Below are 25,123 nucleotides of genomic sequence, written 5' to 3' on the forward strand. Positions count from 1 at the left end.
TGCTTAATTATGAAGACACAATACCAGACATACTTTGATAAACAATCTCCATTCAGTGGTTTCAAAGAGTTTAAGGAGTCTTTAAAATTCTTTAAATCCTTTAAATGTTATATAACAGGTTGTTTAAGTGAATTCTGTTTAAAGATACTCACTTGTTACATAAAAATAAATCAATCGTTCATCACGACCTACTTTGTTGGAGGCTACACACTTATACATGACAGAAACATTGGCTTCTTGGATGATTAAGTTGCTGATGGTCTGGGGAAAAAAAAGAATATGAACAAATATTTTTTTAAATGTTTTTTTAGCCTGTGTTTATTATTATTTTTTATTTTATTTATGAAACTTATATGCCACCCATCTCACTGTTACAGTGACTCTGGCGGCCTATAGCATAATAAAACAAAACAATTGAAATTAAGAAATATTAATAAAGGCTAAAAAACCAAAAGGATGGGCAACGTGCAGTGGGGATCTTCTATCTCATCAGCCACCCTCAACATAGTATGCCCCTATTGGGGCACCTGGTTAACTAGCAGAACCAGGTCTTAAGACTCTTTCTGATGGCCAGGAGTTTATAAAGAACTCAAAGTGGCATACGTACCTAAAATTTCTTCCTTCTCCTATTTTTGTCACAACAACTCTGGGAAGTGAGTTGGGCTGAGAGAGAATGACTGGCCCAAAGTCACACAGCTGGCTACCATGATTTAAGGTGTGGCTAGAACTCGCCGTCTCCCACTTTTAAGCCTGATGCCTTAACCACTAGATCAAACTGCATTGTAACTCCAAGTTTTTAACTTGGAAAGATATAGGGCTTTCACCATTTCTTACATATTTTTAAAGAAAATTACTATCCTAGTAGCACTTCTTTCCCGTGGAAAATTACACAATAAATTCACTTAATGTTCATGCCACCTGTCCCCACAATGTTCTGTTTCTTTTATCTCTGCATTCAGTTTTATTGGACCTATGCTCAGTATGAATATTCTCCAATAATCTGCTGCTGCTGAGTTGCTGCTGTTGCACTGAAATATCCTCCTCATTGAAACAGCAAAATACATTCACAAACCCTTTCTCTATTTGCAGGGGACTAACACAGAAGAAAATGTAATAGAGAGAGAAATAAAAAGATCACAGTCTTTTCTTCTTAAGGAAGAAAAGATTACAGATCAAACATCTTCATCACAGCAGGAGAAAGAACAGATGAAAAATATAATAATAATAACAATAACAACAATAATAATGCACACTGAAGTCAAGAAAAAGATTAGTGGTGAATACATCAAGAGAGTGAAGAAGATCTTAAAGTCCAAACTCAATGGAGGAAATACCATAAAGGCAATCAACACCTGGGCAATTCCAGTCATTAGGTACCCAGCTGGAATAGGGGACTGGACTCAAGCAGAACTAAAAGCAATGGATAGGAAGACCAGAAAAATAATGACAATGAATCATGCCCTTCATCCATGCAGTGACATTGACAGACTTTATCTACCAAGGCAAATAGGTGGGCGTGGAATGCTACAAGTACATCAGATGGTTGAAGAAGAAAAAATGGCTTTGGAAGAATATCTGAAGAACAATGATGAAGATGCACTGAAATTAGTATATCAGAAAGGCTTACTGACTACTGGAGAGACCAAACTGGCCTACAAGAAAGACCAAATGAAGAACAGAATAGAGGCATGGGAAGACAAAGCACTACATGGCCAATACATTAAAAAAATAGCTGGGAAAGCAGATAATAACAAGACCTGGCAATGGCTAAGAGCAGGAAAATTGAAGAAAGAGACCGAGGGACTAATTCTGGCTGCACAAGACCAAGCCTTAAGGACAAATGCATATAAAGTCAAAATTGAGAAGACAGCAACAGACAGTAAGTGCTGCCTATGCAAAGAAGCTGAAGAAACAGTGGACCACCTGGTAAGCTGTTGCAAGAAGATTGCACAGACTGACTACAAGCAGCAGCATGACAAAGTAGCAACAATGGTGCATTGGAAGATCTGCAAAAAATATCATTTGCCTGTAAGCAAAAACTGATGGGATCATAAAATAGAGAAAGTCATAGAAAATGATAAAATTAAACTGCTCTGGGACTTCAGAATTCAAACAGACAAGCACCTGCAGCATAACACCCCAGACTTAACAATTGTTGATAAGAAAGACAAAAAAGGCTGGATAGTGGACATGGCAGTGCCTGGAGATAGCAGAATAGAAGAGAAAGAACTGGAGAAGATAACAAAATACAAAGACCTACAAATAGAAATAGAAAGACTGTGGCAAAAGCAAGCAAGGGTAGTACCAATAGTAATAGGCTCCTTGGGTGTAAACCCAAAACAACTGGAGCACCACTTGAACACCATTGGCACTGACAAATTTGCTATTAGTCAATTACAAAAGATGGCCTTATTGGGAACTGCTTCCATCCTGCGATGATATCTGTAATACCATCAAACATCCACATCTACCTATCCCAGGTCCTGGGTAAGGACTCGATAGGTAGACAAAATGCCAAATCCAGTCTGAACATCTGGTTGACTGTGCAATGATCCATTATAATACAGATCGCCATTTGGAACACAACACGCCAGATATTGCAGTTGTAGAGAACCGAAGCGTACAGTTGAATGATATCACTGTACCAGGAGATGCCAGAGTCGAAGAAAAAGAACTGGAAAAAATTACAAAATATCGTGACCTGGCCATCGAAACTGAGTGATTGTGGATGAAACGTGAAACAGTGATACCAATTGTCATCAGGGCACTGGGAACTATGTCCAAAAACTTTGTAAAATACATCAAGAAACTGCAATAACTCCAGCAATGTTACAAAAAACTGCGCTACTCAGAACATCTTATATTTTAAGGAGGTACCTGGTTGACACCTAGGATGCTGGTAACAACCCGTGCCAACCATCAGTGCCAGCCAATTTGAATGTTCAGTTGACTGAGGTTCATATTTAATGAAGAAAAGATAACAACAACAACAATAATTTGGAAGGGACCTTGGAGGTCATCTAGTCCAACCCCTGCTCAGGCAGGAAACCCTATAGCATTTCAGACAAATGGCTGTCCAGCCTCATCTTAAAAACTTCCAGCATTCACAGCTTCTGGAGGCAGATTGTTCCACTGATTAATTGTTCTAACTGTCAGAAAATTTCTCCTTAGTTCTAGGTTGCTTCTTTCTTTGGTTAGTTTCCATCCCTTGCTTCTTGTCCTCCCTTCAGGTACTTTGGAGAATAGCTTGACTCCCTCTTCTTTGTGGCAGCCCCTGAGATATTGGAACACTGCTATCATGTCACCCCTCGTCCTTCTCTTCATTAAATGATGATGTCTGCTCTTGACTTTTGCAGAATATACAGAGTAGTGGGCAGATTCAACATGTAATATACAATAGGCAGAATGCTAATTTAAATTATAAATGTAATGGTCCAGGACATATCAACAAACGTAGGTTCTGACATATCCTACTACACTAATATTAAATCTGATAAATCTCCATTGGAGATTCAGTGGATTGGCACATTGGACAATGTCTTCCAGATACAGAATTTGTATGAATACTTTAGTGCCAGAGTTTAAATAACAAAACAATTGTAATTAGTTAATAAGATAATGGAAACTCATAATGGATGCATAACCTGGATAGCTGTACTGTTTTTATTCTGTACTTCTGAGATAAAACTGTGTTTCACAAATAAGGTAATATATTGTTGTTAACTTCTTCACATTATTAAAGAAATATGAAAAGTTCAGTTTTGCTTTCTTTTTCATTATGTCTGTCAACAACCGAAATAATAGCGATTAGTGAAGGATAGCTGTAGTGAGAAACATCAGTTTCTCCTAGCATCATGAAGATATGAAAAAGTCCAGAAATAGTCAGGAAATTCATGAACCTAATGAAGTTTTGTTCCAAAAAGCATCTAGAGCAGTGGTTCTCAACCTGTGGGTCGGGACCCCATTTGGGGTCGAACGACCATTTCACGGGGGTCACCAAACAAGGCTGTCCGCCATTTTTTCCCCCTTTTCTTTGGCCACGCCCCTGGCACCCGGTGATGTATAAGTGGTTGGGGGTCACCACAGCATGGGGAACTGTATTATGGGGTCGCGGCATTAGAAAGGTTGAGAACCACTGATCTAGAGGAAAGATTGCTTGGAACAACTGTACAGGGGAAAATACTGTTTTCAGAAGGAAAATAGAGTTTATTGAACATTTTATTTAAATCAAATTTTATTTAATGTATAATTAAAATAATTGCTTTCCTGTTTTCAGCCTTCTATGAGCCCTTCAACAGCTAAACATAATTACACACGCTCATAAACAACAAAAAAGCAAAATATTTGCCTGATTCCTATGCTCATTCAACATAGTCCAACATTTTAATATATTTTGATCCTTCCAGATCTGTAATACTGAATATTTAAAATTCTCAATAAATCTTTCCTAACTAATTCTGTAATACATCAAATTTTATTTATTTTGATAAATATTGGTAAGTGTAAACAAAAATTATTTTAATGGAGAAAATCTTTTACTATTTTAGTTACGTTGTGTGATTCGACAGTGGTAACATCATAAAGGAGCAGTTGCCCATTATTTTATTTTAGTACTTCTTACATTTTTAATTAAAAAATTACCTTGCTTTCTCATGCAAAGAATCGCCCACGCCTATGAGTAATAAAACATATTGAAATGGAATTACGTTTGAATAATAGGAAAAAAAAATAGTTTTGGAACTCATAAATTTGCCACATTTTAAAAAAATGGCTGGGGAAACATTGAGATTATTATTGCTACAGCCCATTAATCAGTGGTGGGATTCAGCCAGTCACACCACTTTGGCAAACCGGTAGCTAATTTTTTGTTGCCCAGGCCCAGAATGAACTTCCAGAAGCAACATCCACACAGAGAACTGGTTGTTCACATATTTGAATCCCACCTGCTATTAATCATTTGTTAAATTTATATGGTTGCCCATCTTAAAATACATTACTCTGGGCAGCTAACAATATCTGAAAACAAAATAAAAGCAATATAATAAAATTATTTTTTTTTTTTTTTTTTTTTATTGAAAATTTTTACATTTTACAAAAACAAATCCCCTTCCCATACCCCCCCCTACCTCACCCCCCCCCTTCCCAACCTCCCAAACCCTCCCCTGGACTTCCCAGAGCTGAGTACAGGCTTAATTAAAAAAAAAAAAAACTTAAAACACTTTTAAAACCTAAACAAATTTAAATACAATCATCATTCTATATAAGCTCCCTCCAAAAACACAAATTTAAACATTACTTTCTTTGAATATCTATATCTATAATATAAAATCTAATTTCTCCCTCTTTCTTTATCCTAAAACGAAAAAATAAACATACAAATCTTTGTTATACCATTAAAGCTAAATACTCTTAAAGAACTTAAAGTAAGTACATATTTCCTTCAATCTTCATAATCTTCTCTCCTATCCAAAAAGAAAAAAAAAAAAAACAAAAAACTTAAAAAACCTATAAGTCCTAAACAAATCTAAGCACATTTAATTAAACAAATTATTTTGTCTTAAAAATATTAATAATAATATTTAAAAACTAAAAACACTTTTAAATCCTAAACAAATCTAAATACAATCATCACTCTATATAAACTCCCTCCAAAACCACAAATTTTTAAAATTTAAAACATTAGAATCCACTCACTAAAATAAACAAATTATAATCCCTTCAAAACACAAATTTAAACAATATTATCATTAAAGGTTCAAAACTTAAAACAACAAAGTTAATAAACACATTAAACATTTCAATCTTCACCAATAACTAATTCCATCCATAAAAAACTACATCCTTATCAATCTCAATTATATTAGTATTATTAATTATTCACATTCCAGTTTTTTCCATTCTCCCTTCTTCCATTCTTCCATTTCCCTTCTCCATTCTTGTATCAAACTCGTAAGAAATGCTGCAAGTTCTGCCTTAGGAGACTGCTCCAAAATTCCTGAATCTCCCATCGACTCCGAAGCCAATAAGGGTTCCTTAAATTCCTCCTTGTATTGATCTTTACAATTGTAAGTTGTACAAGTTATCCTCTGCCCGTTCCTCTCTTGTTGATGCCCCTCAGACTGAGATTTCCCAGTTTCCATTTCAGGCAACAATTCCACCCTTAAAGATTGCTCCAAAGACTTTGTAGGTCTAACATCTCCCAGAGATTCAGAAACCACTAAATATGAAACTTCCTTAACCTTCTTCTGTTGCTGCTTTTCTTTGGGATTATATACTGCACAAGTTGTCTTCTGCTCCTCAACCTGGACTTGTTGAGGCCTCTCACACAAAGATTCTCCAGTTTTCATAAATATAGGCTCTTCAAACTGTGATTCTACATTCTTTTCTTCCAAAGCTTTAAACTTAATTGATGGCGATGCACATACCCCCAGGACCGAAGTATAAAAATCTTTTGCTTGAAAAACAGTATTAAGTCTATAACATGTCCCCAGGTAATTCACCACCATTCCAATCGGAACATCCCATCTAAATGAAATTTTTCTCTTTTTAAGTTCATTTACTAAAAAAGCAAACTCCTTTCTTCTTCTTAAAATTTTAGATGGGATCTCTTTAAAAATTATAACATCTTGTGAAGCAATTTGAAATCTCTTCTTATAATAGGCTTGCACAATTTCATTGCGTAAAGATCTTTTACCAAAGTAAATTACCACATCTCTTGGCAGATTCTTCTGTGCTGCCACCACAGAGTTAACCCTAAATAATTTTTCAATTTCATTAAGTATTCCCTCTTTTTCTTTATTCAAAATCAATGCAAAGTCCTTTGCAACCATCTCCTTCAGATCTCCTTGCAAAGACTCTCCCAGGCCTCTAATTCTTAAGGCATATTCCATTTGTCCATATTGAAGCATAAGAATCTCATTTTCCATTTCTTTTTCCATACTTTCAATTTTCCCCTCCATTATGTCCACTTTTTCAGCTACCTCTTCCACATGGGAGTTCACCTTTTCAAGAACAGAAGCAACACCTTCTAAAGCCAAAACAAAATCTTGTCTCAAGATCTTATTGTTTTCCTCTAAAATCTTTTTCATTTCTGCCCTAATTTGAATTATAACATCTCCCATCATGTCTTGCAAGTCCTTCATAGTTATTAGCTGACCCCCAGAAGAGGGTGAAACTGTTGATTTAGAAACTGTAGAAATCCCTGGACGCTTTGGAGCCATCTTAAAGAAAAACCTTTAGTCCTTCTTAAGAAATTATAAAAATTCCTTCAAAAATCATAACTCCCTCCAAAGAAGGTCATTATAATAAAAAGAAAAAAGGGAAAAAAAGGAAGAGAAAAAGAATTAAAAAAAAGTTTTACTCCTTCTTAAAAATTACAAAAAATTAAACAGAAAAAAAGTCCTTCAAAAAAGGGTCATTACAATAAAAAAAAAAGGGAGTTCAAAGGAAAAAAAAAGGGAGAAGAAAAAAAAAAAATAATTAAATAAAAAAAGTCCGTTCCAAAAAAAATACTTAGAGATACCAAAAACAACCATTCCAATCATAAGGAAATAAAAAGAGAAAGGGAAAGGAAAGAAAGAAAAACACCAAAAAGCCTGCCGGTCAGCATTCTAACTTCCAGAAAAAAAAACACCGAGGAGTTTGCCGATCGCCATTTTACTTTCCCTTTCAACAAAGAAAAAAAATAAAAAGAGAGAATAAAAATAGAAACAAATCTTAAAACTTAAAATCCAAATAAGTCAAAGAAAGCAAAAACTAAATCCTCTACTCAGCTCTGTCCATTTAAAAAAAAAAACTCACCAGTTCTCTTTAAGCACGGAGGTGTTTGCGGCGGCTCGTTTTGTCCCTGAGGACAAAAACAGCTGGGAAGCGGAGACAAGTCTGAACTCCGTGGGAGCACTCCTTTCACCCCCCCAAAAAAAAAAACTTGGGGGGTGCGAAAGAGGCTCTACCACTATTCAGACACTCTCTACCCCCCCCCTTTGCCCGGGAGGGGGATTTTGAACCGCTGAACAGCTGATATCTGCTGTTCATAGCGGTTCTTACACTTACCCAGGAGGACGGCTACAAAGTAGCCGCCATCACGCACGCAAAATCCACCGGAAGTCAATATAATAAAATTATTTGAGGGATAATCTGTAAGCCAGAAGTTTACTCCCTTTCTTTCCATTCCTCCATAGAAATATACCTTTCATCACATCACACTAATAAACATATCTTCCTGTATACCACGGTATTAACAATGTAATATAATGTCAAAATAAAACAATAAGACTAGAAAATCCACATACTAATAAAATTCTCCTGTTTGTTTGTAATCATCAATTAGTCAAAAGAGTGCATCATATAGGAAACAATTTTAAAGCCAGGTACCTTAAGTGGACTTACTTAAATAATGTGTCCAAATCCAAAAAAGACCCATTACTCCTGTGGAACTGAAATCTGAAGGAACTTCAAACCAATTGTATTCACAAACCTGTGACCTTTGCAGATCTGGTATGCTGCCATGGTGAACTGTGGTCAGGTGATTGTGATTTTTAATCCTGTCAGCATCCCACAAGTAAAGTCAGTGGGGAAGCTGGCAGGAAGTCAAAAGCTGATCCTGGTCCCTGCTTTTTTCCCCACCTGTGGTCATTCTGTTTAAGTAAGGAAACAGCTATGAAAGAATGACCCAACAAGTCATGGGTCATCTTGTTATAACTTAAAAAATGACTGCAAACTAATTTTGGCCAAATTGTTAAAAACTATTTTTCCTTTCTATTTTGTAAAAAAACCCACACGAATAAACAAGTCCTAACAAATAAAGAACCTCAACGCAAATGTTGGAAAACAATTTAGATCATCAAGCTATTACTAGAGATTAGGTGCAGTTTTCTCCTTTCAAGGTCATATAATATTTTGTAGGCAATGTTAGGCCTCCAAAGTCCTGATGTCTTGCTAAATTGCAAATGCATGCATCAGAACTGCAAGATATTTTTAAATCTATATGCATCTGCTTCTTTTTTCACTTTCTATCAGTACAGGATGGAAATGTAGACACTACAATGTGCCAGATAATTATTTGGGACAAATAAAAAATCGAGAAGAGAAATGTAGCAAATGACTATTCAAAGTAGTATTTCCAAATCCACTTCTTTTTTTCTTCAGATAAACTTTGGAAAACTTGGCATAAATCAATTTGAATTTTCCTTGGCATAATTCAAATCGAAGCAGAACAAGAACATGGTTCTTTCCTTCCTATCATCATTTCTCACCTTTTTGTGAGGAATTCATGACTGTAGTACTTGAACAGGAAGTAATCATGAGGGACATATGAAAACAGGAAGTGACTTGAGGAAACTGTTTGTTCTTTTGCCTGCATCACTATCATGGGCACAGTTTGGTAGCTGACACTGTCACCTAGAATAGGAAACTAGTCACAGAAAGGCATGCATGATCCTAGCGCTTTATTATATTTACCAGCATAGTGGGAAGAAACAACTTTTAAATGCAGGCTATTTTTTTTAGAAAGTAATAGATAAAATTAAAAATAAAATTAAAAGCTCCCTAAAAGAAATGATGATGTCCATTGGAGATTGACTGGAATGTCTCACATTCCAAAATAACACCTCACCAACAAAACCATTTGTTCAAAAATATACTGGCCATGATGATGGCAAATTAAAATCAGTTTTAAGACTGATGTACATTAAGCCTATGTATAGGTGTGATATATAGAACAGTGGAGAATAATAGACAGGAGGAAGTAAAGAGCTATTGCCTGTACTTTTCACTCCTTAAATAAACAGAAAATAATTTTCTGTATGTAATAGATTTGCTGATGTTGTATTTACCACAGAATTCTATTGTATTGAGGAAGCAGGTTACAACTCAGTGAATATATATGCTCCAAACATAAAGTTCCCTTTTTGAATCCTTAACATTTCCAAAAAGAATCCTGAAATTCTGGAAAACCTTTGCCAATAAAGATAACCATTGCCCAGATGGTGATTGGCCTTCAATACTATTGCCATGGTATCTGTTATGTCCCGAGCCTTGCAAACGGCTCGGGCGTTTGCAGGCAGTCCCGGGCAGGTGCAAAGCTGCCCGGGACCAGACAGGCTGTCGCCAGCGCCGTGCGCATGCGCGGGTGCTGGCGCGGGAAAAGTATCACATTTACCCGGGAAGCGTCTATATAAGAAGCTGGGAGGTTTTGGGAGCTGCTGAAGCCATCTACTTGTAAGCTGAACGCTGAATAAAGGAAACTGAGAACTTCAACTGCTTCTCGTGTCTGCTTCCCGCCAAGGACTCAACACTGGCGACGAGGATGGGATGCCTTACACCACCTGGAAAGGAAGAAGTGTAAGCTTACCCAAGTGAGTCCTGAGCGGCGGAACGGCGTCGACTCGGCAGCTACCCGCCAATCCAGTGTGCATTCGGGGGTAGGCTGGCTGATAGACCCATCTCTTGAAGATGGCGAAAATCGGAAGGCTTTCGGAATTCGACGTCTCACATCCAGAGCGGTGGGAGTCATACGTAGCCAGGGTGGAGAACTACTTCAAGGCAAACCAAGTGAGGGAAGAGAGCTTGAAGGCTGCCACCCTGCTTTGTGTTTGCGGTCAAGACGCCTTCGACATCGCAGAAAACCTTGCAGCACCTGTTCCAGTAGAGTCTGTCAGCTACGCAGATCTGAAGAAGCTACTGAAGGAGCACTTCCACCCCAAGATGTCCGTCATCGCATGGCGCCACACCTTCGAGCAGAGGGATCAACGGCCCGGTGAGTCGGCCAAAGAATTCATCGCCGCATTACGGAAGGCCGCCAAGCACTGCGAGTTCAAAGACCTCGAAGAACGACTGAGGGACCGATTCGTGTGCGGGTTAAGGCATCGAGATCTACAACAGAGACTTTTCGCTAAAGAAGAATTGTCCTACCAAGATGCCTTAAGGGAAGTCACCGCAGAAGAAGCAGCAGGCGGCGCTGTCAAGAACATGCGGCCGATCAGAAACAGTCCAGAGGTTGCATCCGTGCACCAGGAAGACGCCCAAAGAAACTCCGAGGAGGATCCGGACGAGGAAGTCGACCGTCTCCACCCCACGACGGAAGAAAAACAGAAGGGAAGCTCTTCAGCTCCGCTCAAGTGCATCGGCTGTGGAGGTCGCCACAGGAGAACCGACTGCAAGTTCCGCTCCGCTACCTGCCGGGCATGCGGCAAACAAGGACACATTGCAGCTGTGTGTCTGGGCCGACGAAAGGTACAACCTCAGGAAGAACTGCGCCTGAAAGGTACCAGATTCCCCAGCCAGAATAGGGTAGGGTTTTGCGCTTCGCGAAGAAGCATCCTTAGGACAGGCACACACAAGCCCATTAAGAAAAAGCTGTCACTCAAGGTGAAGCTACAAGGGGTTCCATTATCTATGGAACTAGACACAGGGTCTGCCTTTTCAATTATCTCCTTGCATACATTTAGGAAGATTTGTTCCGGTAGTGGAACTCAGGCCAAGTTAAGGCCTTCTGACATTGTGTTAACAGATTTTCAAAATTCAAGAGTGTGTGTTAAGGGGGAGGCCACCCTTAACGTGCAATACAAGAGTTTTGAAGGTCCACTAGACTTATTAGTAGTAGGGGGTGAACGAACGAGTCTCATAGGACTCGATTGGTTTGAGGCCCTGGGGATACACGTCACAGGACTCAACAGTTTACAAACACTCGACCTACAGGAAGTCTGCAAAGAATTTGCAGATGTTTTCAGCCCCCAGCTGGGCACATTCAAAGGACCCCCTGTGTCCTTAAAGCTAGACCCCACTGTCACTCCCATTAGAATTAAAGCAAGAAGGGTCCCTTTTGCTTTAAAGAGTAAAATTGACACTGAGTTAGACAAACTGATTCAACAGGGAATCCTAGAACCTGTTGATTCCAGTCCTTGGGAGACCCCCATTGTCACGCCTCTAAAGGCAAATGGGGACATTCGCATTTGTGCTGACTACAAATGCACTCTGAATAAGGCATTGCAGCAACATGCCTATCCTGTTCCTGTGGTCAGTCATATTCTGGCCTCCCTCAAGGGGGGGCGCGTTTGTGCAAAGCTTGACCTAGCTCAAGCGTATCAACAGCTGCCTGTTGATGATGATGCTGCTATAGCTCAGACTATTGTGACCCACAGGGGAGCCTTTAAGGTAAAAAGGCTGCAGTTTGGAGTGATTGTCGCTCCTGGGATTTTCCAAAGCGTAATGGAAAACACACTACGGGGTATACCAGGGGTTTGCCCCTACTTTGATGATGTCTTAATTGCAGGAGACTCCACACACATTCTAGCTGAAAAGCACCTAGGCCAAAGTCCAAGGCCGAACTTCAGGCCTTCCTAGGCCTCCTGAATTTCTACAATTCTTTTCTTCCACATAAAGCTAGTGTAGCTGAGCCTCTTCACAGGCTACTAGACAAACAAGCAGTGTGGCAGTGGTCACAAACACATGAGGCTGGCTTTAACAAAGTCAAGGCCTTGCTCACTTCTAACAGTGTACTTGCACATTTCAACGAATCTCTTCCTGTGTGCATCGCATGTGATGCGTCCCCTTACGGGGTAGGAGCTGTCCTGAGCCACCTCAGGTCTGAGGGAACTCAGGTTCCTGTTGCATATTACTCCAGAACATTGTCTTCTGCTGAGCGCAACTACGCTCAGATAGACAGGGAGGCTCTGGCTGTTGTTGCTGGAATTAAAAAATTCCACGATTTTCTATATGGCAGGCATTTCACGGTCTTTACTGACCATAAGCCTCTGCTGGGACTGTTTACCACACGTAAGCAGACTCCCAAAATCATTTCCCCTAGAATGCTTAGGTGGTCTATTTTTCTGTCTGCATATGATTTTTCTTTACTCCACAAGCCTGGGAAAGAAATGGGCCATGCTGATGGCCTCAGTAGATTGCCTCTGCCAGTAGTAGAAGCTGACCCTGCGCCAGCTGTTAACATTCTATCAATCCAAGCCTTGCCCGAGCTCCCTCTTGGTGCCAGGGATGTTGCCGCTGAAACAGGTACAGATCACACACTTTCACGTGTCCGTTCCTGGGTTTTGTCCGGTTGGCCTGAGCACTGCCCTAGTCCTGAGTTTCAGAGTTCCTGGTCCAAAAGAAACGAGTTGTCCCTTTCTCAGGGTTGTCTGCTTTGGGGAAACAGAGTTGTCATTCCCACCTCAATGAGGACTAGGGTCTTAGAATCCCTCCCCGAGGGTCATCCTGGCATTGTTCGTATGAAGGCTCTTGCACGCAGCCACTTGTGGTGGCCTGTTTTAGATAAGGATATTGGGGCTAAGGTGCATGCATGCCACCTGTGCCAACGATCTCGCCCAGAGATGCCCCAAGCTCCCGTGCATAAATGGGAGGAAACGCAGTCCCCATGGTCTAGGGTGCACATTGACTACGCTGGGCCCTTTCAGGGCCAGTTATTCTTGGTCCTTGTTGACAGCCATTCAAAATGGCTTGAGGTTGTACCTGTCTCTTCCACCACCACTGCAAAGACTATTCAGGTACTGAGGGGGATTTTTGCTGCACACGGGCTTCCAGATGTCATCGTGTCTGACAACGGCCCTCAATTCACTTCCTCCGAATTCCAAGCTTTTTTACAGGCTAACATGATTCGTCATGCCACGTCTGCACCCTTCCACCCGTCCACCAATGGTATGGCTGAACGTATGGTGCGCATCACAAAGGACGCCTTGAAAAGACTCACCTACGGGGACTGGCATCACAGGTTGGCTGACTTTCTCCTTTCTTATCGCACCACACCGTCCACTTCTACAGGGAGAAGCCCAGCTGAACTTCGCTGGGGGCGTCAACTTACTACTAAACTGGACCGGTTGCATCCGGACAGACTGCCTTCATCTACCTCACATCCTAGGGCACCTAAACAACTACTTGTGGGTGCCCCGGTTTGGGCTCGCAATTACGGGCCTGGTCATACATGGGTCCCCGCTTCTATTTCCAGGGTCACAGGTCCTCTCTCCTACGAGGTAGCCCTGGACAACGGTCGTGTCCTGCGTCGGCACATCGACCAACTCCGCCCTCGGCGGGACTTTTCAGATGAGACTCCTGGGTCTTTTCCAGGGGGGGAGGGGGACCCTTTGGAGCAAAGGGAAGGGCACGAGCTGCTGCCCATCTCCACTGATGGAGCCACAAACGGCCCATCCCAGGGTTCCGCGAGAGCTCCGAACAAGAATTCTATGAGCCTACCTAACTACCAGGCATCCACGCCTACTCCAGCCAGGGAGTCACCCCGGGGGCATACTCACTTTCCACACACATCACACAGCACTCCAGTCACGGAGGATACCCGGGGGCATCCCAACAAATCATTCCCCGCAAGAGAGCTGGCACACAATCCCCAAGGTTGGCCTGACCTTACCCCAAATTCTACAGGGGGTCAAACATACAGGGAGGTGGTCGAGGAACCAAGTCCCGACTACAACACCTCTAGCCCAAATCAGGGAGTAACTGAGTTTTGGGAAAGTACAGAAACCCACACAAGCCCGGACACAGAACGGGGTTCAGGGAATGGACAGCCTCCTGACAGGTCTTGGACGGACCTAGGAGGTTCAACAGAGACGCCCAGCAGTGGCTATCACTTCAAGGGGCCCGAGGGTCTACAACTAGGCAGGTCAACCAGGTCACAAAGTGACAGAAGCCCTGGCCTGACGAGCCCGGTGGGCAAGCAAGCAGGCCAGGCATCGGGGCACAGTCCTTGGAAGGCACCAAGGCAAAATAAGGAGAACAGGCTCATATCTCCCTCCAGTCAGGGAACTTATGCTGGTAACCCAGAGCTGAGAAGGTCACAGAGAGCAAAGAAGTCTCCTAAATACTTAGAGGAGTACATAACATTGCTGGCTAAACAAAAGCCAGGTAACGATAGGAGCACTGAGAAGCAGAACACTGCATAAAATAAATGATTATATGTTGGTAGTAGTTTTAGCCCGGGGGAAAGGGGTGTTATGTCCCGAGCCTTGCAAACGGCTCGGGCGTTTGCAGGCAGTCCCGGGCAGGTGCAAAGCTGCCCGGGACCAGACAGGCTGTTGCCAGCGCCGTGCGCATGCGCGGGTGCTGGCGCGGGAAAAGTATCACATTTACCCGGGAAGTGTCTATATAAGAAGCTGGGAGGTTTTGGGAGCTGCTGAAGCCATCTACTTGTAAGCTGAACGCTGAATAAAGGAAACTGAGAACTTCAACTGCTTCTCATGTCTGCTTCCCGCCAAGGACTCAACAGTATCTTTCTGGATCAGCTATAGAGCTGGGCAATGTTTTCCATTCTTCCTCAGTTATGCAGTTCCAGTTGGTAGTGACTTGTCAGCCTTCCAAGGTAGACTAGCTAGGAAACCAAATTATGAATACTAATACTACTTTTATTATAAACCACTGGGGAATAGCCAGCAGTTGGGTGTCCAGAATCATCAATACGCTGATGATTCTCAATTGTACATCATGATTCCAGATCATGCTGGAGAGGGAGTTGAAGCTTTGTCCTTTGGATTAAAGGCTATGAAGATTACGATGGGGAACAGCTTGAACTGAATTCTGACAAAGTAGAACTCCAGTTTGTACGAGTCTATGTCTCATTCGTCTTATACAGCTGTCTTTAAAGACCACCTGGGAAATTTCTGTTGGTGCAAAATGTAGTAGCTCAAATGTTTACAGGCCAGCACATATTACTCCTGTTTTGCAGAGTCTGCACTAACTTTCTATTAACTTCTTTAACAATAGAGCAAACTGCCGATTACTTTTCTATAAGCATTTGGATATCTTAACGTGTCCCCATCCATTTTATTCTTCTTCTTGCAAAGGATAATGGCCTATCAGGACTAGCATGACTGATTAGAAATCAGCAGATAATATTACAATATTTTATAGAGACAGGACAATTGGAGAAATTTCTACAAACTGTTCCTGGCCAAGGACCAGTAGTAGTGTTTGCTAAACAAATCCCTAGAGACAAACAAATTCCTAAACAAATTGTTATGAGCCATCTAGAGATATTATGAGAGGCAGCTATGTTAAGTCTTGTAAAATGAATGAATAATGAATGATGATTAAATCCTACAATAATAAATTAGCAGATCCATCCCTATCTTGGTCTTTGACAAATTAATTTTCAGATCCACAATCCTTATTACTTTATACAATATATCTAACATTTGCTATAAATCATTTGAATTCTCAGCCATCTTATGCCTGGCTCTTTCATTATCACTATTCACCAGAACACAAATTTCAATGACTGTCAATGTCCCATTCATATTTTTGTGTCCACAACAATTTAGACCACACCAATTCAATTTTTTCTTTACACAGTATATAATGCTTGAGTAATTCCTAAAGCTCGCAAAATGTTATTGAAAGTGTATTTGAAAGAATCTATGTTAAGAGGAAGTTAATCATTCTAATCAGTGTGCCACCATGATTAATATAAATGATGATAGTTTATAAAATTTAATAAGTAGTAACTTAATAAATAAGTATATATATGTAGGTCTTTGGTTATTCGGGTTTTCTCCCGCGTAAAATTGGAAGTGTCTTGGCAATGTTTCGGCGAAGTCCCATTCGTCATCTTCAGGCTATTGTTTTCAGCTTCGTGCTTTGAGGAGCAATGTGTGGTCTTAGCTGTTTCTTCCTTTTAACTGCCAGTGGGGATATGAGCTGATTGGGTGGGAGCTTGGCTCCCACCCAATCGAAAACCTCAGAAAACATATATATTCGTGGGTGTTTGTATGTAGGTCTTTGGTTATTCGGGTTTTCTCCCGCGTCAAATTGGAAGTGTCTTGGCGACGTTTTGATGAAGTCTCATTCGTCATCTTCAGGCTGGTGTTTTCGGCTTCGTGCTCCTAGAAGCACGAAGCCGAAAACACCAGCCTGAAGATGACGAATGAGACTTTGTCGAAACATCGCCAAGACACTTCCAATTTGACGTGGGAGAAAACCCAAATAACCAAAGACCTACATACATACATACATACATATATACACACACATACTGTGCTTGTGATGAAAAAATAAAATAAAACTTTGATTTTGGTTTTACTAATTAAACAGACTTGTTGTTGTAGAAATAGCTAGTATATATTATTGCATAAAAGTAAAAAGTCGAGGTTGTAATTTTATTACCTTTTACTGTGCTAAATAGAATTGGAAGTCAATGGCATTTTTTCTTCCCTTCTACCTTACATTTTTTTCTTTTTTCCCTTTTCCCTTTCTTTAGTTCCCACTGTTTTTATTTTCCTTTGTATTTCCATCATAAGCACAGTGGTTTCCAAATAAAAACAAAATTATATAAATTGAAGTAATCAATTTAACCATCTCTCCTTTTTTTGTCACTGTGGAAAATAAAATTATATATATATATATATATATATATTCCACTTATTAATTTTTATATACTATCATCATTTATATTAGTCATGGTGGCACAATGATTAGAATGTATATTGCAGGCTAATTCAGCTCACTGTCAGGAGTTCGATCCTGACTGGCTCAAGGTTAACTCCACTTTCCTATCCTTCTGAGGTTGGTAAAATGAGGACCTAGATTGTTGGAGCAATATGCTGCCTCTGTAAAATGCCCAGAGAGTATTATAAAGCACTATAGAGCAGTATATAAGTCAAAGTGCTATTACTTATTCTTATAAAGTAATAACATTTTGATACAAAAAAGAAAAATAATATTTTGAAAGTGGCACTTTAGGAGACCTGGAATCTATTCTCAATGTCTTTTTTTAAATTAATGCACAGAGGTGTGGAAAGAGTAACAGAAAACTGGCAACTGAAGAATTTAACTAAAGAGTAGGTACTATTTTTCTGGCTCAACTTAGAAGAGATAAGCAGAACGTTTGTGTAACATAAGGCAGGGCCAATTTCAACAATCCTGGTACTAGATAATACCAATACTAGATAATTATATAGCAATACAGATTTTAAAGGGATTAAAAGACAAAGTCATCCTCCCTCTGAGTTTAACTCCTGTTGATACAACCATGTAATTTCATAATTTAATTTAAAATTTGGATGATTTTTTAAAATGTTTTGTTGGATATTATTTCAACACTAGCACTTTTTAAAGAACAGCAATTCCTGGCTTACTCATTTTTAAATGGAACATTCAAATGAGGAAGTTTATTGAGATTCCAAAATACATAATGGTGCTTTGGCTCTGGTGTGGGGACCTTTCTCTACCTACTGGCTACGCTGACTGGTGCCTGTCAACCCAGGGAATACACATCTGAATAGAGTCACTGCCCCCTTACTTCCTCCTTCATTCAGATGCATGCTTTCCTGAGCTCATGGGGCAGTGGTCTAAGCTTAGGAATAGGAGTAGTTTCTTTAAAAAGCACCTTACAAATACAGAGAAAGTGATGATACCAGGTCTGAGACTCCTTTGCCTACTTTGGATAAAAATTTTGCACATTTCTAACCATATTTTTCAAAAGTATTAATGATAATGATGATAATAATTTATTAATTTTATATGCTTTGGGGAGTTTATCCCCCCCAATTGAAATATACAATAATAGACAAAAGACAAATAGGGGATGACAAGGATGACAAAAAAGGGGGAAAAAACCTTGACAGGAATAAAAAAGAATTGAACCCATGCAATCCAAAGAGGGCTTCACTCAGTCATCAAAGCCCTAGGCCAGTGGTTCTCAACCTTTTTAATGCCGCGACCCCCAACCGGTCGTAAGTCGAGGACTACTCAACTGGTGCAGCACCGTTTGCAGAATGGGACTTTTGGCGGGCTCAGCAGGGCAGAGACAGCCTGGACAATTCCTATTGGCTTTTGAAAGCCAATAGAATTAGACTCTATTCAATAAAAGGGAGTAGCACAGCTAAGGAAAAGGGGGAAAAAATGGCGGACTGCGTTGTTTGCCGACCCCCGTGAAATGGTCGTTCGACCCCAAATGGGGTCCCGACCCACAGGTTGAGAACCACTGCCCTAGGCAAAAGGCTAAGTCTTCATAGCTCTTTGAAACATTAGCATGGAAGGAACCGTCTGGATCTCAAAGAACCTCATTATAGAGGGCATGTCTTGCTAACAGAGAAAACTTGTTTCTGGAGTCCTGATAGATGGCATTATTTAACTGAAGGAACTGGAAATGCATCAACCCTGCCAAATCAAATTGGCCAAGCAGATACTATGGGAAACAGGCAATCCCTCAGTAAGTTATGCCATGTAAGGCTTCTTAGGTAATAATTGGCACCTTGAACTGACCCAGGAAACAAATTGACAACCGATACAGGTCATGAAGCAAAGATGTTACATGGGCATACTGAAGTGTACCCATCACTGCCAGTGCCACCGCATTCTGGACCCACTGAAGCTCCTTTCAGTGGCAAGCCTATGTAGAATGTGTTGCAATAATCAAGTCGTGAGGTGACCAGGGTATGCGTGATCTTCTAAAGAACCCTCAGTCTAGGAAAGGCCCAACTAGTGCACCAGACGAAACTGTACAAAAGCCTTCCTGGGCACAGTTGCTACTACTTGCTAATTGAGCTGTGAGTTGGAGAAAACCCCAGGTTGTGCACCACTCTTAAATGGGGGAACTAAAATTCTATTCACGTTCAGAAATGGAATGTCCCCAGATCTGGGTACCCCAAACACACAACCACTTGGTCTTCATTGGATTGAAATGGACGTGGTTCCTCCCCATCCAAACCAGCAAAAGTTTTAGGATCTATATCTTTCTCACTGTTGAAAGATATAATTGGGTAGCATCAGCCCTACAAATGCTGTATATTTTTTCTTTTACGTGCAACATTTTTCATACTTTTCCTTGCCTTTTCTCTTTCTCTTACCTAGTTTATATTATTTCATATTTATCTTTTATTTCTTTGTAAATCTTTAATTAAAATTATATACATAAAAAGCAAAACCATCTCAGTGCTATCTCAGTATAATCAATTTCTGTCAGTTTGGAGGGATACTAAGAATTTCATCTGTGTATCAGCATATTTGGCATACATGGACAAAATATTCTAGTACTCTTGCATGTTTCTTAATTTTAGTAAACATTTCTTGTATTAAGACCTAGTCTTATAGATTGCTTTTTATTGATTCTAGCTACAGAGTTAATTATGGATATGCTATTAATTACATGCCATGCATTGTTTATTTGTAAACACTAAGCAGGTAAAAACCTTCAACCAGCCATAGTAAAGTAACATTTCAATAATGCCAAAGGGCTGTAGTATGAACGCATCCTTGTGGGAATCCTTTTTGGGAAAGAAAGTTAGGTTGATTCTGAAGACTTCAAGAACATGCAGGATAGCTCAGGAAATATACAAAGCATGGGTATGTTGGTCTGATCAAATTCAAATCTTGAAAACATTTTTTAATGAGTGTATTCATTATGAAACCAATTTCATCATGAGATTTTTTAGTAGATAATTTCATGACATAAATATTTTTTTTCATTAATCAATATGTTTGTTCAATCAAAAGACTGAATGATTGATTTTAGTTTTTCAAAGCAAATTTGCTCAATTCATTTCTCCTTCCTCAATTCTTCTCCTTCAACTTTGCTTTGGATGTAGCATTAGTCTATTGAAAGACTTGCTGAGTGAACCGTGTACCAAAAACTGATAATATGGGAAAGCCGATACAGTTTGAATTTATGTTAAAAAAACAAGCTAATATTCCATTTCATAAGTCTGAAGTGTTTCTCTTTTACCTCTTTCCAATGGAGAAAGAAAATAGGGAAATGGCCTCACCTTGTTCCTTCCTTCCACAAACTCTGTCCAGGTGTCAATGCTTTCAATGGGGTTCACAGCATCCATCTGTGACACATCCTTCCAGTCCTTACACTCAGGCATCCGGTCCCTCTGATGGCGCTGTACAGCCCTTGGTCTGCTTCAGTTTACAGTTTATGTAGTACCCACCAAAGAGAAAGAGATGGAAAAAATAAGGAGCCCTAACAAGGAAACAATACTTTACAGGGAAAGCAGATAAATTTGGCAAGACGGAACATGATAAAATTTTGTATGCATATACCTAAAAGGGGTCTTTTCCCTCTTTAATGAAGCCAGAATGTTGGGAACATCCACTAACTTTGATCAGTAGCAAGAAAGGAAGAATACAAGTGGACCTTCATACAACGTATCATTTGTTATAAAATTTCTCGATATTTATTATGATGGCTGTTAATTCAGGCAGCTTTAATAGGAGAATAACAAGTCTATGGCAGCTGTTAAAGATTTACAGAATCTTGATATTTTGGGGCCGCAAAAGAAGAAAACATACAAAGGAAGAAGATAATTAAGAGTACTGTATGTGAGCAGAGTCCTTGGATAATTTGAACATAACAAGAACATAATGGTCATGTGTGTTCATTAGACATGAGCAGAAAATAACTTCTTTGTACTTCAGTACATACCTAGAATGAGAACCTGTTTTTAAAAACAGGAAATCATTACGAACTGGGGATAAGCAGAAAAGTTGTGGCCTTGGAAGACAGTGCTTATAAATCACTAGCTCCTCTTCCTTTTGACAGAGCTACAAAGAATTCTGGTGGGACTGGAAATGCCCTGATTTCCTTAACCAGTCAAACTACATAGTTATGACATTGGTATTTTTATAGACGCTCTACTTCCTTCTGGGTCAGTGGTACTTGGTATCACATTCCTTTCAACTGTAGAGGCCACTTTCTGTCTCAATAATAATAAATGTTTGCTGCCCATTGTCCTAACTGAAGGAAGAAGGGGACAGTTTGATTCCTGTGCATTAACCATCTTGAGAGAGAGATCCTATCATTGTCTTTGTTCACAAAAATCTTCAAAAATAAAATGCACTGTGTTGGGGTCTAACATGTATTTTCAAAACAATGCTTCTATGTAAAACAAAAATCTATTAATTGGACAACCAGGAAAAACCCTTGAAAAAGCTAAAATATAAGAGAGTCATAAAGAACAGGACAAGCACTATAACATTGAGGCTAAAAGGTAGCCATTACAAAGTGGCATTATCCATATATCTACTTATGCTAAACTAACCAGAAAAAAAGGTGGATAACCTCTCTGCTTCTCAGCCCACACAAAGTAGAGTATGAGAAATCATAAGATTTCAGGAGCTTCTCTTAGCAGCTTCCTGCCTTTCTTGATTTATTTGATTATTTTGATGTCAGTTCTTAGTAACTACTCAGTAAATCTCTAGGATGAACTATTCCCAAGCTGGCTCTTCAGGTCTCCCAATGCTTCTCCATCGGCCACTTTAATCAAAACCATCCATCTTGCTACTGGTCATCGTCTTCTTTTTCTTCTCACTTCTTCTAGCAGTATGGACTTCTCAAATAGTCTGACATTTGGTTTCTGATACCATAACAGGGTTCACACACACTGTGCTAAGCCATATGTTGCTGGTTTGGAGTTTATCAAACTATGAAACATCAGCCATTTATTTACTTAATAAATTATAAAAGAGCAAACTATGTCTTAACACAATGTATGTTTGTACCAAATAGTACTCTCCCAGCAAAATTTATTTTTTTAAATACTGACTTATATCTAACTATTAGTTCCTTTTTTCCAAAACTGTTTTCCTCCATGTATCAATTTGTGGAGCTGTTAAGTTCCTAATATTATTCTATCTTTTAAAAATTATTTATTTTCACTCTTCTTTGCTTTAGAAATAGTTATTTATTTTGTTTTCTTATAACTAATTCTGCTTTCTTCTTTAAACACATACATCTCTGTGTCCAAAACCATTTTTGAGTTGAGATTTTACATTCCCTTTTGACAGGTAGCAACTGAATTTCCATCTACAAAAGCAGTGAAGACTTTCCATATGTATTTCTATTTCTCTTTCTACTTATATTTTTAGATATTATCCAGCCCTTAATATTGCAATTAATCATTGTGGTATCCTTGCCTAAAACTTGCATATGAATGGAATCTTCTATAAGAGCCCAGATGAATCAACCTAACTAATTTGATTCCAGCTTCCCATCATGGTCAACTAGAGGACCAAGAAGCCCAGCCACAGAACACAAGGAAATCAGTACTCTTTTGCTGTGACTTCCCAGCAACTGATATTAGTTTTGTTATGCAATAGATTAAATCACAGTTCTGTATGGTCCATTTAAGAGTTCCTCAGGATTATTTATAATATCTGATTTATTGTGCTTTGCCAATTTGACTGAGAAACAAATAGGCTTGATGAAGCAAGAACAAGAACATTTTTCTTAAAAAAATGTTTTAAAGTCTCTGGAGAAAAATTCTTGATTTGCACAAATTCTCTTGATTTACTATGGCTTGAAATTTATTTTACTTACATTTTTGATTAAGCTTACTGGTTTTGTTTGTTATAGCAAGGATACAGCTTGTATGTTTATCAAAAGAGTGTTTTTTCTTTAAATTAACAAAATAGAAAACTTATTTCCAGCATGTATCAATAATCAGTTCTGGAATTTAATAATGTTAAATATGTACAAACTTACTATAAAGTCTCTGCTAGACTTATCCTTAAGAATTTCGTCAAACCACATTGAAGAATAACTCTAAATATCACCTTCCATTTACTCATATCTCTTAATACTAGTGGAATCTTTTAAAGTACATGAATTACAAATGGCATGCATAGATTGGGTTTCATGAATTATTTTGGTGAATAACAAAGCTACTGAAATATACCTCTGAAAACTTTCCCATTAATCTTCCAAGTCTGTTTTTAGATCGAACACTAAGACAGAACCATTACTTTCTATTTAGTAATCTTCAGTCAGCAGTGTGAATTTTCTATAGATAAACATTTTTTAAAAAATCCTACAGATCTGCCATTTCTCCTTTTTCTGTTACTTTGTACAAACAATTAAAAGACTGTGTTTTCTCTAACTAGAAAATAACAGGATGCTGCATTATTTTGGACAAGAAGAAAAGGTGCAGTGAGTCCACTGCATGGGGTGCTCACTTAAGTGCCAATTGGCAACTCCGTAAACCTGCCATACCAGCTTGGCAAAAGACCTGTTTGGTTTAAGAGCCTGTTAGGAGGTGTTAGATGATCCAAAGCATCTTGTCCTCTCTGAATCGAAATCCACAGCCCTAGAAATAGGATGTTTAAGGATGGAAGAAAAACTTAAAGCCCCCCTGTGTCAGCAGCACATTTTCAGTTCCAATCAGAAACTTTTGTGGATACGTCACATTTTTTATCTTGTATGGCACTGAGCCATTTGGAAAGCATACAATTCACACTTGTAAGAGTAGTCAAAGGACTACTATATTCATATTCATCTACAGAATTTCCATAAATTTCCATAAATATATCAGTCTATTATACACATAAAAAAAGTCAAGTCTTTTCCATGTGAGTTTTAAACACAAAAAAGAGACTGGAGCTAACTCTTGACCAATATTATGGTCCTGACTCTATTAAACCACAGAAAGATTATATAATGCAAGAGTATTCCAGTATCACTGTCCAAACCCCTTTCATACAATAAAAACAAACAAACCCTCATTATATCCAAATGGCTTACTGTCCAGCCATGTGATGCAACTGAAGCGGCTTCAACATGGTTGACTTAGCACATGTGCACTAGCCTGAGTAGACCTGTCAAAATGTTCCACCTTGTGCGGTATTGAGAATTCAGTATTTATTTTAAAAAGAAAGACATTTACAGACTGTGCTGGGGAAACATTCGGCAAGGTGTCCAAGGTCTCCACTGCCATTGTATCTTTTCTGGAGCTGGAATGCCATAGACGGTGCAGGTAAGTACATGCCGGTTTTTACAAGAATAAATGTTCGGTGAAGATGCTTCTTTCTCAAGGATTTGTGGAGGAACTGAAAGCATAATTGTGATAAAGTATCAGATTTATGATTTGCCATTTTGGGTGACTGCTTATGCCCTTCTTTTCAATTCACGTGTCAAAACCCCTCCATAGTCTTCTCTTGGGAAGAATTAACTCCCAGAAACTTTTAAATATGCTCTCACACTGCCCAGTAAAAAGGCAAAGTACCCTGGTAAATTCAAAATAAAACAGAAATAAAAAATAAGATAGATAAAAATAGTAAAGAAAGAAGATAAACCTATTTGCAGCTTTCATATAAAATTTTATTCTATCCAAGAATAGAGGAAATAGCCTAGCAGCCCTCAACTCCTCCTAGTCCAACCTCAGCATGCCAT

At 39.2% G+C, this 25,123-nt stretch overlaps 1 protein-coding gene across 3 annotated transcripts in view; it reads right to left on the bottom strand.

Moving 5' to 3' along the window:
* The window catches only part of FLT4 (fms related receptor tyrosine kinase 4), a 113,524-nt gene that overhangs the window by 33,367 nt on the left and 55,034 nt on the right, over positions 1–25,123 (bottom strand). For 2 of the 3 annotated variants that reach the window (XM_039340851.1, XM_039340849.1), the window contains exons 10-12: positions 24,618–24,780; positions 20,721–20,859; positions 153–261 (exon numbers count right to left, since the gene is read on the bottom strand). In XM_039340851.1, coding sequence (XP_039196785.1) covers positions 153–261; positions 20,721–20,859; positions 24,618–24,780 — 411 coding nt within the window. The remainder of the gene's footprint in view (positions 1–152; positions 262–20,720; positions 20,860–24,617; positions 24,781–25,123) is intronic. The other variant, XM_039340850.1, reaches the window with a different exon arrangement.

Source organism: Crotalus tigris, unplaced genomic scaffold, assembly GCF_016545835.1.
Source record: "Crotalus tigris isolate CLP2741 ecotype Arizona unplaced genomic scaffold, ASM1654583v1 scf7180000017754.2947050, whole genome shotgun sequence".
Lineage (NCBI taxonomy): Eukaryota > Metazoa > Chordata > Lepidosauria > Squamata > Viperidae > Crotalus > Crotalus tigris.